The sequence below is a fragment of the Camelina sativa genome, chromosome 8, assembly GCF_000633955.1.
Source record: "Camelina sativa cultivar DH55 chromosome 8, Cs, whole genome shotgun sequence".
NCBI classification, from domain to species: domain Eukaryota; kingdom Viridiplantae; phylum Streptophyta; class Magnoliopsida; order Brassicales; family Brassicaceae; genus Camelina; species Camelina sativa.
This window is the reverse complement of record NC_025692.1, coordinates 9,965,640-9,979,790: the sequence shown is the minus strand read 5'-3', so window position 1 is coordinate 9,979,790 and position 14,151 is coordinate 9,965,640. Positions and strand designations below refer to the sequence as shown.

General features: G+C 30.8%; 2 protein-coding genes across 2 annotated transcripts; both read right to left on the bottom strand.

Moving 5' to 3' along the window:
• LOC109125910 (uncharacterized mitochondrial protein AtMg00810-like) lies at positions 9,152-10,330 on the bottom strand. Its single transcript, XM_019228706.1, has 2 exons — positions 10,015-10,330; positions 9,152-9,906 (listed from the first exon to the last, which is right to left on the bottom strand). The coding sequence occupies exons 1-2, from the start codon at positions 10,328-10,330 to the stop codon at positions 9,152-9,154; spliced, it is 1,071 nt and encodes a 356-aa protein (XP_019084251.1).
• On the bottom strand, positions 11,654-13,565 carry LOC104709375. The gene is made up of 2 exons (XM_010426000.1): positions 12,084-13,565; positions 11,654-11,989 (listed from the first exon to the last, which is right to left on the bottom strand). Exons 1-2 carry the CDS (start codon positions 13,563-13,565, stop codon positions 11,654-11,656), a joined length of 1,818 nt encoding a protein of 605 aa, XP_010424302.1.

Genomic DNA, 14,151 nt, shown 5'->3' with positions numbered 1-14,151 from the left:
AAAAAAAAAAAGACACAGAAACTTTTTGAGTTTTGTTTTTAAAAAATTGGAAAAGTATATGGTTTTGTGGTGTGTATGTATATCTGAGAGTATATATGTGTTCAGACTTGTACAGAGCTGAGAGAGAGATCGAGAGATGACCATTTATTCCGATATTTTTATTCTCTCTTTATTTTTTTTCACGTTAATTATCAAAAAAATCGAATTTTATATTTTCAAAATAGTAATTAACAAATGAAGTACATAAACGTATTTAATCTGACTATTAGAATATTAGTACGATATTTGGAGACTTGTTAAAAATTTTATTAATAACAAATCTAAAAAAAAAAGAGAATAAATTAATTTTGGCGTGGAAGATTTTCAACTCTAAATTAACTTTTGTGTTAGAAAAGATAAACTGTTTTTTTTGTAACAATAAAATGATGTAAACTTTTCTTTTATAGTGATATTTCGGAAAAATAAAAAGCCGACATCATAAATTAACGTTACAATATTTCGGGAAATATTCAAAGCAAAAGATATTTAATATTCAGTACACACTACAAACAATGCGTTTGAAAAAATAAATAAGTTATGGTTGACACAAATGTTTTGTTTTTTCACTTTTCGAATCACAATGGACCACATAGACCTCAAGAAATATATAGTATATAAAATAAGTGACTAATGAACAAATAAAAGATTAGGTCACGACAAAATTAAATAATTATATAAAGTAGGTCGTCATGAACTAATCTGAGTCGTTGATTATTAGTGGTGACTGGATTTATTGAGAATTGGACGGCTGAGAATGGTCGTTGCCAAGTTCAACTATGTTTTTTATTTTATTTTATTGTTGGAAATAATAAATGTATTTCCTTTTTTCTAAAGATAGTGCTACGTGTTGAGTTTATAGACGCAACTTATCTAAGATGAAGCAGCGCGTATGTTCACGCTCAGATTTTACCGCAGGATCCCTGATGAATAGTATTCACCGATAATAAGTGATATATAAGCAATTAAGTCTATGATAAAAATCGCTAGATGCTGATCGGATAGTGAGGTATCGCTTAACGACTAATCAATTATTTGGGGATTAATTGGAAACTAGTTTTAGGTATTTTTATGTATTTATTGGTATAAGTAGTGAAAGTTGCGAATAAATACAGAAATTCTAGCTTAGTCCAGTGGTTAAGGGTGTATTACATTTACTCCGAACCATAGTTCAACTCTATGTTATGTAGTTTATGCCTATTTTTTTAGAATTTCAATTAAATAAAAACGAAATGACGAATATATTGTGTATGCGACCCTATAAACCCTAATCTGTGCCGTTTTTTGTTTTCTTCTTTTTTTTTTTTTGCGGGTTCTGTTTGTTTTCATGTAGATTTTATCCCTATATCATAGATCTACAAAAAAAATCATATTTTAAACTTCAAAAAACTGAATTTTTCAAAAAATTCCGATTTGTTTGCCGATAAGATGAAATCGCAGTGGTTGCCCTCCGCCAAACGTGTAACCGATGATTAATCGGTCTCAGCAACTGCGTTTTTGAACAGGGATGATAAGTAACAGAAATGTTTGCTAACATATAAGTTATATTATCAAAGTTCAAAACCGTTTGTTTTTGTGCTTGCTGATATAGTTTTTAAGAAACGACTTCATCAAATGTGTCCACTAATCAGTCCAATTAATAATTATTGCATAATGAAATCTTTTTATTCAGTTTAGTTATATAAATGTCGAGCCACATGTCATCTTACTCAACCAAAAAAGGCGAGGTTGTTCCAAACTACACGTGTGAAACTCTGAATTGAAACATGCACGATCATACATAACATACTACATAATATGTAAAAACTTTTCGATTCACATGCATACTCAACCATATGAAATGGTTCATATCTGATATCCCGTCTAATCCCTTGTATAAACCGAAGTACATAACATTATTGTATAGACTATATAATTTTAATAAGTTTATAAATAGGTTATAGATTATATTTTTTTATTATTTGTATAGTTTGGATTTATTGTTTCCGAAAATCTTAAAGAAAATATTCTAAAGAATCATTTGATATCATCTAACTTACCATATTAATTTTATTTATTAAATTATTCATCAAATAAAATAATTTGATATCTAACTTAACATATTAATTTGTTAATTATTATTATACTTCACTCATTGTTATGTATGAGTCTATTTTGTGAAACAAAAAAATTCTCATATTATTTATTATAATTAAAAATAGTTTTATTTCCGGATATACCATAAGTTGAATTTTAAAAAACAGATATAAATGAGTCAATCTATAAAATATTCAATTTTTATTAATATTATTCTTTAAAAATAATATTTATTGAATTAAAATTTTTACTAAGTAACGAGTTAAATTTTGAATATTTAAATTCAATTTCATACCTTTTTGTTGAATTTTAAATAATTTATTTTGAAATATTTTTAAAATATTGAAACTTGATATTAAAGTTAGAAACTATAAACACTCTAAATTGGTTTGTTATAGAAATGTCAATAATATGTCACTATAATATGAAAGAATTAAAAAAAACCAAGTATATTAAAACAAAAAGTATAACAATATATTAAATTACTCATAATATAATTACTCACTTTTTAAAACCAAATTCACAAAATTATGTCTTATAATGACATTCAAGTCATGAGGTAGAATATACATTGTTGAAATAATTTCACGTACATAAACTAATACAACACATTAAAATTTTATTTTAAAATAGAAAATATACAAAATTTTGTATAAAATAAAATTTAACTAGTGTTATAGCACGAGTACTTATCTAGAATCATTAACAATATAAAACCTACAAAATAAGTTTCTTTTTCAGGTCATATATGATTTTATTACATAATATTTTATCCAAATTTTTTTTTAAATAATCAGATAAATTATATTTGATAAAAAAATTACAACGTAAATAAAATGAATTTCAACCCATGTTCTAGCATAGGTCTTAATCTAGTTCGTTAATATTACATTACACTAGATTTAAATTCATAGTACAGAAACAAAAAAAAACAAAAAATATGATGGATAACACATTTACTAATTATATGCTAAACTTGATCTCTTAATTACTAAATAACACACGTAATATTTTTCTTCTTTCTGTCACATCTTTCTATAATTACGATCACACTTTTTTTAGACCTCAGCATCGAAAACCTTCATTTTCTGTTCTTTCGTGTATCTCATTTTTCTAGTGATTTTTTAAAGTCCTTGTATGACTATGTTTTCATTAAAGTCAGAAAATTGTTTATATCTTGAAATATTCTCCATCAAGAACTGAATATTCTACAAGTGAGTCATACTTAGGTTTATTGAGTTATTTTGAGTACAAATGGATAATAACAGAAACAAATAAAAACAACCAAACAACTACAGCGACGCAATACGTAGCGACGACCCCCGTAAAGGTTGGAGCGTGCTTTCCACGTCACTCCATGGAGCGTGAGGAAAATCACAACTTTTTCGTTTTCGTCACTAAACTAAAACAAAAGGTCAAAATCATAAAATGAATAAAAATTAAAAAAATCAATTGCTTTGTTGGCCAAAAAATAAGACAAATGTGTGTGTCTAATGCAAACTTTATTTCCATCTAATCCATTCATTAAAATTTAAAAATATGAGCAAAGAAGATATCTAACATGAAAAAATACAAACAAAACAAAAGACGATAACTGATACAAATCTAGCTACATAAGAATGAAAAAAGAAAACGAATTGTGCCTGAGAAGAAGAACATCAACGAAAAGTAAGAAACATTGATTGAAGGCGACAAAAGAACCAATCTAGTTCAAAAAGTTTTCTTATCTCTTAATCACAATTAACATCCCTCTCTCTCTCTCTCTCTCTCTCTCTCTAACCTTTTAAATTTTGTCCTACACTAACACCAATTCGTTTAATTTATCCTTTACTTCTTTGTGTCACCTACTTCATAACCAAAATATTTAAAGTTTTATCTCATTATAAACGATTATCCATTTACAATGGTCAAACAAAAATTATAATTTATAAACAGTCTAACAGCGCTAATATTAGCCATACATAATTGAATTTGTTATGTTTTGATTCGGATTAGCCATGTAAATTAGTGGAAGCTAAAACCACAAATATTTCAGAATCGGTTGGTATAAACCAATCAACCGGAAATAACCGGTGATGAAGAAAAAAGAAGGGGGGACCATAAATCACATCGCTAACTCGGGCGGGCCAAAATAACAGAGGACACGCGTCAAGAGGAGGTTGTTTGGACCACAGATGATTTGTGGTCCCCTCACACAAAGCTAATAGCATGCGTTTGGGGATAAGAGAATCCCAACCGTACATTTGGATTGATGCAACCCTCCTCCCTCCCGAATAAATAATATATAAATAAAAAGATGAGCTGATATAATTAATTATTATATATTAGTATAAAGAAAAAAAATCATAGATACGACAAAATAATAAAAAAATCGAAAAGGAGATAAAAAAACGAAAGAAACGTGGGGACCAATCCTAGATTTTTCAGACTTAGGGCTGACAGCCGCCGGCTTAATTAAAGTGGTAAGGTCTGTTTTAACCCCAACAATGGGCAAACAAAAATTAGGGTTGGTTTTTTAGGTGAAACATTAATTAAATTAAAAAATAATTCTGGAAAGAGTTTACACATAAATTTTCAGAAAATAAAGATTTTTAAGAACGGACTAGACAATCTGTCTTTACGTTGAGCTCTTGTGTGATCCTGGTCAGGGAGAAAGAAGGAAAAAGTAGTTTGAGCAAAAATAACTCCTCCAACAGATTCGAAAAAACTGGCCTGATGGCGTCTGCACCATCCCAACCAGTTTAATTAGGATTAGTTTTGTGAGAGTTTTATTATCCTTTCAAGTTTGATTTATAATTTTGGTTCGAATGTTTGAATTTATGTTTATAGGATCTGTTTGGATATTTTAAATATTCATATCTTCAAAAACTATCAAAAATATTAAACTATGCAAAATTATTCGAATCACTGGAAGAATTATGGTAAGAAAACTATAACTATCCAAAAAATCATCACCAAAAATATCAGAAATAGAAATACCCAAACTAATTAAAATACTCAAAAATCAATGAAATAATACAAAGCTAAGCAAAAAGGGGTTAGATTCGGATTTTTAAGGTAATTGTTCGGGTTTGAGTTTGGGTTTGAGTCAAAAAAAATTTATACTTGAAATATAGGCCTTTAAAAAATTCGTTAATGAATTTTTAAAGTTTTAATTATAGTTCGATTCAGATATTTTTAAACCATGTTTTCCTCAAAGTTTTTGATGCGAATATTCCAAGCCATAGTTTTATGTATTAATAAAATAAGAAACTACGATATTATTAAATCAAGATTATAGTTGGAATTTTATTATATTTTTAATTTGAATTCTATTCTATTTTTAGAAATTTTTGGATTCTTGATTTATAAATAAATTTGCCTTATAATTTTTCATTTTTTGTTATGAATTTTATTTTAGTAGAAGATATATTTATTTTTAAAATTTTAGTTTTTCATTATTTTTTCCAGTTATGCAATTTTTTTGAATTTAAGAAAATGAATAAATTCAAACTATAATAAGATATTGTTTTGTTTCTTAACTGAACATTCATTCAAATCAGATTGATTTATATTAAAAAAAAATTTGTTTATCAGAAAAAAAAAAAGAAAATTGAAATTAAAGGGAAAAGAAAATATAATGTGAGGGGACTACATAGCGCGTGGTTCCAGTTGTTGTGTGTTAAATAGCCAACTGTTTAAGCTCTATCTCCAAAATGGTCCCCCTCCCCTACTACTACTACTATTCCTTCCCTTTCCACAAAACAAATTCTCAATATATATATATATAAAACCCTTTTTATTTATTTCTTTAAGGTAAAATCAATTTGGCTCTGACAAAAAAAAATATTTTCATGAAAACATTTTTCAAATTTTATATCTGTCGTATTCTGACAAAAGGAGACTCCATTATATCATTTATACCGACCTTCCATTTTTTTTTTATTTATAAAATTGTTTTTCAGTTTTTTTTTATTATAAATTTTATGATTGAAACTTGATGTGGAATTATACAAAAAATACCATGTCTAAACAATATATAAACTAATATCGTTATATTAAGTAAAATATACAGATATGCTCGAAACTTTGTATCTTGGAAGGAAAACAAAAGACGTTGAAAATACAAAATATAAAATTTCAAACGAGATTCGAAGGAAGACGAAACTATAGGCTAAAAAAAACACAAGCAATTAGGCTTAAGTGCCCGCAACTAATTTAAAGATAACATTTTTGACATAAACAAATACTACATAACTACATTTCGTATAAAACTTCATGGTTTATGCCAGCTACAAACCCTTTTTAGGTCTAGCTCACCACTACACATATTTATCCGGTTCATCGTGCTTCGGTTAGCTGCAAACCGGAGTGATTTTAACTAAAATCGTCGTTAACTTCTCGCTCTTTCATTTGCGCATTGACTTTATTCCCTTATTTGTAAGCTTAAAATTTAATAATGATCGTCGGTTTAACTATGTTATGGAAAACGTGAGATTATCGAACAGTGAGCATGTCCTTCGGTCACTGACTAAACAATGAAATGTACTTATTTGCCTTTGGGTCATCATTATCGAGAGAGGCTTATGTAAGTCGTTTACTATTATGAATGGAAATGTGTGTCCTTTTCACAACCTTTTGATCTTCGCTTGCGTCCTTTTCTTTAAAGCTGAACACAACCATCCAATTCTCAGAATGCTGTGTCAAAGGCATAATGAAAAATAAAATTAACTTTAGAGGATATATTGGGTTACTAATTTTTATATTTAAGTGTAAAATAATACTATTTTAGTTACGACTTCCGAGAATAGTTTAAAAAGCAAAAGCGAGAAATAATATATCTATGCTTTTCTATGACACATTACTGTTTTACTTACTATGCAACAGTAAAATACTAAATTGGATTTGTTACATACTTGCATTATATATATATATATATATATATTTTTCGTTTATTTTTATTTATACAACGTGAATGAACAACATCATAATGCATGTTTCATCTAGATAGAAACGGCCCCAAATTTTTGCAAGCTGATTTATATGCACACAATTAATTACAAGTCGTTAGTCGTCTAACTGTATTTTTTTTTTCGTCAACTCGTTTAACTGTATAATATGTGTTGAAATGTAAGGAAATAAAATGAAATACATAATAATATAATAAGAGATCTCAATTAATTTGCCGACAGTGGAGTTCTTATAGGATTTTGTCAAACAGGTTAGTTGAAAACTTGAAATTGTGGGGGCAGAGATGAAAAATAAATGAAGCTAATTGACAAAAAATTTCACTAAACCTTGTAGATAGACTATTTGCAAGGCAATTTAGCAATATATGTAGTAGAAAAAAAATGAATAACAATTTATTTTCAAAGGAATTTTGTGCAAAAAAAAAAAAAATCTAACCCTCTTAAAACCCGAAAAAATGCTTACACCAAACATACCAAATTTATATTTAGTTAAAAAAAAGAAAAAATTGAAAGAGAATTACCGCCGCCAATGGTAATAAACTAGGCAGATCACCGATCACTGGAAAAGGTAGTACAGTAAAACCTCTATAAATTAATAATATTGGGACCAATACATTTTATTAATTTATAGTGATATTAATTTATATATTATTTAATAATTATTATTTTATAGTGTAAATTAATAATTATTAATTTATAGGTATATTTTTAATTGTTTAATTTTTTTAAAATTATAAATAGAGACAATTTTTGTAAAATAAGATTAAAATTTTGGATGTTGTAAATTTTATGCTATTGGAATTTAATTTGAAATAATTGAAAAATATTATTGACAATGAATTACAAATATTATAGACAAATTCACTTATACACATGACATAAATCTTCAAATTCATTAATAAGAATATCAATTATCATATTTTAATAGTCTATCTAACTATCAAAATGTAAATGATGCATATTTAGAAATTAAATGATGCATATTTAGAAATTAAAAACTTTAAAAAGTTTTAGCTGTTTTATGAAATGTTATAGAATATTTTATATCATTATAGTTTGAAGATACAACATAATAATTATTTTATAAATATGAGGTTTAAGCGAAACATACTTTACTTTTTTTTCCACAAATGAAATATATTGATTTAAGGCAAATCTTTACAAAGAGAGTTGTATAGCCAATCAGGCTTTGATACATAATCAGAGTAATAGCTATTATCAATACAACCAAATTTAGCTAAGACATGTGCTATACTATTACATACTTTACTATATAAGCATATATATATATATATAAATTTACATGATTATTAATTTATGATATTATTGGGACCATATTTTACATGGAGATTTCAAAAAAATTATTATTTTATTATTTTATCGAATTTTGTTATTTTTTACATTGTCCCAATTTGGGACTAACAAAATTTATTAATTTATAGTGTTTATTAATTTATAAACTATTAATTGATAGAGGTTTTACTGTAGTTGAATATTAACACTATGTTTGTGATGGTCAGTTTTTTTATATGCTGATAACTCAAAATTCACATACTTTTTAGACCCTACTTTTTAATAGTCCTAATTTATATTAGAGAGTGTATGCAGCGTTGGTGTGAAGTGTGAACTCTATACCACAGACGTGAATCATGAAACCAAAGACGTGAATCATATGAAACCAAAGACAAACAATTTTGGTTTGAAATCCCAACATTATTGATATTTTGATTCCACTTTTTTTCATATTTAGGTTGTTTCCTAAAAGTTAAATGCAACATATTTATTTATATGGTTCTACTTTATCATTGTTTATTAGTTTGTATATATTATATAATTAGTGAACAAAAAAAGTTCAGTTTGGGCCTACTAATCTTCTTGGTTGGCACTGGTTAACAAAAGATTTTATCAATGAGACATATTGCACGTAAATCATGTAATAATCCAATAAATAATAATATATACAAGTTTGTTATTCTTATTGCTTCTCCACAATTGAATATATACAAAGACTTATACACAATTATCTAGTAAATACTAAATATACATTGGTTAAGATAACCAGAATAAACCAACTAAAATCAATCATCATATTATGTGCACTGAAAAATGTTTTGAATACTCATCTTGGACTTTAAATGTTCAAACTGAGGAGAAAACAATGGTTTAGTTAGAATATCAACCACTTGATCTTCGGTGTTGACATGAAGAAGTTTCAGAAGACCAACATCCAAGCAATCTCTGCCTGTATGACAGTCTATTTCAATGTGTTTCGTCCTTTCGTAAAAAACTGGGTTAGTGGCAATGTACACAGCTGCGGTACTATCAGAGAATGAAATAGGAACTACAGCAGTGTTGACACGCAAATCACGAAGCAAAACACTCAACCATACCAACTCACAAGAAGCTAGAGCAAGGGCACGGTACTCAACCTCTGCAGAAGAACGAGAAACAGTGTGTTGTTTCTTTGATCGCCAAGAGATTAGAGAGTCACCAACAAACATCGTAAAACCAGTAGTGGATCGTCTACTATCCAAACAGCCCCCATAATTAGAGTCAGCAAAACCCTTCAAAGTGAGATCAGCATTAGCAGAGTAGAAAAGTCCCTGGCCAACAGTGCCTTTAATGTATCCCAACACGTGATAAGCAGCTGCTAAATGAGGAGTGTGAGGTGCTGATATATACTGACATAACTTGTTAACGGCAAAGGTGATATCTGGCCGAGTAATGGTCAAATACATCAATTTCCCAACAATCCGACGATATTGCTTTCTGTCTTCAAGCAAATCTCCTTGCTCTTTATACATCTTCAGATTAGGAATCATTGGCAAAGAAGAAGGCTTACATCCTAACATACCAGTGTGAGAGAGCAGTTCTAATGCATACTTGCATTGACATAAAGAGATGCCAGTGGAATTTCGAGCAATTTACAGGCCTAAGAAGTACTTCAGGGGACCTAAATCTCGTAGCTTGAACAGTTGCTTCAGAGCCGCTGTCAATTTAGTAGCCTTAATATCTGTAGTGCTGGCAATAACAATATCATCAACATACACCAAAACTGCAACAAAATCATCTCTACCAACTGGTTTGACAAACAAAGTCTGATCACCATGGCCTTTTGTGAATCCAAGACTCAATAACAAAGAAGAAAATCGCTTATACCACTGCCTAGATGCCTGTTTAAGACCATAAATCAATTTAAGGAGCTTACAAACAACATTCTTAGGGAGAGTGATACCTTTTCTTTCAGCATATCCTTCAGGTAGCTTCATGTAAATTTCTTCTTCCAATTCTCCATTAAGAAATGCATTTGAGACATCAAGCTATGTAAGGATCCATTTCTTTGAAGCAGAGACCTTGAGTAATAGCTTGATAGTAGATTTTAGCAACTGGAGAGAACGTTTCTGTATAATCCAACCCCTCCTTCAGAGTAAAACCCTTTGCCACCAACCTCGCCTTATATCGTTCAAGACTACCATCTGCCAAAAATTTCAATGTAAAAACCCATTTGCACCCGACAGATTTCTTACCCGGAGGCAAAGTAGTGACCATCCAAGTATTTGTTGCCTCCATTGCACCAATCTCTGTATCAACCGCTCCACATCATTCTTTTGATTCCTGTGCCTCAGCATAAGTTGTGGGAATATGAATATTGGTGGTGTGATTGATGTAAGAGAGATGAGAAGGTGAAATATTTGAATAAGAAAGAGAATCTGAAATAGGATATTGAATATCTGAATGGAGAGAATAACAATGATATTCCTGTAAATGAGTAGGAGTTTTTTTTTGTTCTCTTAGAAATTTGTGGTGAAAGATCAGAAATTTTTGAAGGGAAAGAAATTTGAGGAACTGGAGAAGGAATAGATGGAATAGAAGTCAGATTACCTGGAGGCACAAAATCAGAATGTGTGAAGAACTTCAGAATGTGTGAAGAACTTCAAAGATGTGTCATTCTCTGGTTCTGTATTCATGGGAAACACTTCTTCATGGAAAATGACATTCCTGGAAATGAAAAATTTATTAGTTTCCAAGTCCATGAGTTTGTATCCCTTATAACCTGCAGGATAACCCAAAAACAAACAAGCTTTAGACCGAGGCATGAACTTGGTTCTCTGTTTTGGTGAAGTAGAACCATAGCACAAGCAACCAAAGGTCTTCAATTGATCATAAACAGGAGACTGTCCAGTGAGAACTTCATACGGCGTTTTGTTTAAGAGAAGCTGTGAAGGAGTTCTATTGATGAGAAAAACTGCAGTCAATATATAATCACCCCAAAAATGCAGTGGAAGCTTCGCTTGAAACATAAGTGCACGAGCCACATTGAGATTGTGTTGGTGCTTGCGTTCAACCACAGAGTTATGCTCTGGTGTCTCTGGACAAGATTGAAAAACCTGAATCCCATTTTCATGATAAAAACTTGCGAAATTCAATTCAGGTGCATTATCTGATCTGACAGCTTTAACTCTGACATTGTACTGATTCTCAACCATTTTAATAAACCCAGGGAAGACTGTAAGAACTTCTGATTTATTTCTTAGCAAATATACCCAGGTTGCTCTTGAATGATCATCCACAATAGTTAGAAAGTATCTAAATTATTCAATAGTATCAACTGAGAAAGGTCCCCAAATATCAATATGCAATAACTCAAACTTTGAATTACAAATGTTATTTGGAGAAGGATAAGATAGTTTGCTCTGTATTGCAAGGTGACAAATATGGCAATAAGCTACGCGTTTATTCTTATGTCTAGTAGTGCCTAAAGACTGAGAGATGACATCCAATCTACTGAAAGCAGGATGCCCTAATCTTCTATGCCACATACTGACATCTACTACTGCATTGGCTGAGACTTCTAAATCTTCATCGTCCAATACATAGAGATTTGCCACTCTTCTACCTTTTCCAATTTTCAATTCCTTGGTAAGATCCTGGATTTCACAAGAATAGGGATCAAATATAACTCTCAAACCAAGAGAACTGATGCTGATGAGATTCAAGCGAAATTTCGGGGATAAACAACACATTCTGAAGAGTAATGTGACTGTTAATCCTAACTGAACCAACTACACTGATCTTGACTGTTGAGCCTGTTGGGAAATTCACATAACTCACGATAGAAGTATCCATATCCGAGAATAAGCTTCTATCATGATAGACATGATGAGTAGCCCCAGAGTCTATCACCCATGTCTTAGGTGTAACCGTGGTTTTAGCTACAGTCAAGATACCAATAAAACAGTAGGTAGAGGGTGAAAAATCAATACTAGTGTACTCAGGGTTGGAAGAGGAACTAGCTTCATTAGATCCTTGAGTGCCCTGAGTCTGCAACTGTGAACTGAATAGAGCAATAAACTGTTGGAGCTGATCCTTACTGAGATTTCCAATCATGTTTTCCATCGTAGGAGAGTTTGAATGAGACATGACTGAAGGTGGATTAGGATTAGCCAAAGTCACTTGTGCTGCTACAGGCTGTGGTGTAACAGGTTTGTTAGCATTCTTGTTCTTTGAAACAAAACCTGGAGGAAAATCATGCTTCTTGTAGCACCGTTCTGCAATGTGACCAACCCGATTACAGAAAGAACAAATTGGTCTGCCTTTGTGAGGACCATTTTGAACGTAGCAGATAGTAGGATCAAGTCCAAAAGGATCCATTTCTGAAACTTGAAAATCAGAAGGAGCAACATTCAAGTTGGAGAATCCTTTCTGACTATCATCTTGATCAAGAATTTTATAGACTTCTGCCAAACTTGGGAGAACCTTCTTCATAATGATTTGTCTCCGAATGGTGGCATAAGACTCATTCAATCCAGCAAGAAACTTGACTATTTTAGCTCTCTCTGCCTTCTGTTGCAGACGATCAACTTTACCACAAATACAAGGTTCATTAATTTCTTCTGTAGTCTCCAAAGTACTCCATAGTGTCTTTAGTTTTGTGTAATATGCCATCAAAGACATAGAACCTTGACGGAGATCTTGTATCTCTTGAGTGATGTTAAAGGTTCTAGGCAAATTACTCATGTGAAAACGACTGTATAGATCACGCCAGATATCAGAAGCATCTTTCATTCGCAGGATGCTCCGATAGATCTCAGGTGATACAGAGTTCAACAACCATGATTTAACCATGTTGTTGCAACAAGACCACAAAGGGAAGCTTGAGTCCGATTCATCAGGACGAGGTAAGCTACCATCAATAAAACCTAGTTTCCTTTTAGAATCTAACGCAATACGCATAGTAGCATCCCAATCATCATAGTTTGTACCATCTAAGCGAATAGCAATGAGAATCAAACCTGGATGGTTAGCGCTATGCATAGAGAACGGAGAAGGAGCTGGATTGGGTGATCCTGATGAGATGATGGCTCGCGAAGCTTTAGATCTAGCAATCAGAGGAGAGTTCAGAGGAGAATCATCAACATCGGCTGATTTAGACGTCTTCCTAGCAGCGGAACTTGTGCTTGACTTTGATCGAGTAGGTTTGCGTATGACGCGAGTTGCAACCATGATGAAACGAGATGATCGGAGCTCAAAAACGAAGAACCTGATCAGAATCAATCGAGATTTGAGCTTCTGTGCTCTGATACCATATCAGAGAAGAAGAGAGGAAAACGTTGAAAAGTTTGTTATTCTTGTTGCTTATCCACAATTGAATATATACAAAGACTTATATACAAGTATCTAGTAAATACTAAATATACATTGGTTAAGATAACCAGAATAAACCAACTAAAATCAATCATCATATTAATACAGTTTTTACAATAAGTTATCAATAAAACATTAGAGATAGAAAGAGGAACAAAAACTATATATAGACTGATCTCAAATTGTTTAACTAGAGGAACTCATAGATATTGAGGAATGTGAAAAAAAGAGAAAGGACTCAAAGGAGTAATAATTAAAAGTCAAGAGGAATAAGACATATAGTAGTAGTATGCTCATCAAAGTTAAAACTCCAAAATTAGACTGTTCTCCATGAAAAGTGGACCACTCAAAATAGAGAAAAAGCAAAGAGAGGAAGAAGCAAGTTATTTCATTTTCAATTTCAATTCTTTTTCTTTTATGGACCAGGACCACTCTTCCACTCTCC

Coding starts and splice junctions, on each gene's coding strand:
- LOC109125910 (XM_019228706.1), bottom strand. CDS start 10,330: ATGAAGCTACCTGAAGGATATGCTGAAAGAAAAGGTATCACTCTCCCT. Junction 9,907..10,014: donor GTTCAAGCTACGAGATTTAG/GTCCCCTGAAGT, acceptor CTGGTATGTTAG/GATGTAAGCCTTCTTCTTTG.
- LOC104709375 (XM_010426000.1), bottom strand. CDS start 13,565: ATGGTTGCAACTCGCGTCATACGCAAACCTACTCGATCAAAGTCAAGC. Junction 11,990..12,083: donor GTCACATTACTCTTCAGAAT/GTGTTGTTTATC, acceptor TGTGAAATCCAG/GATCTTACCAAGGAATTGAA.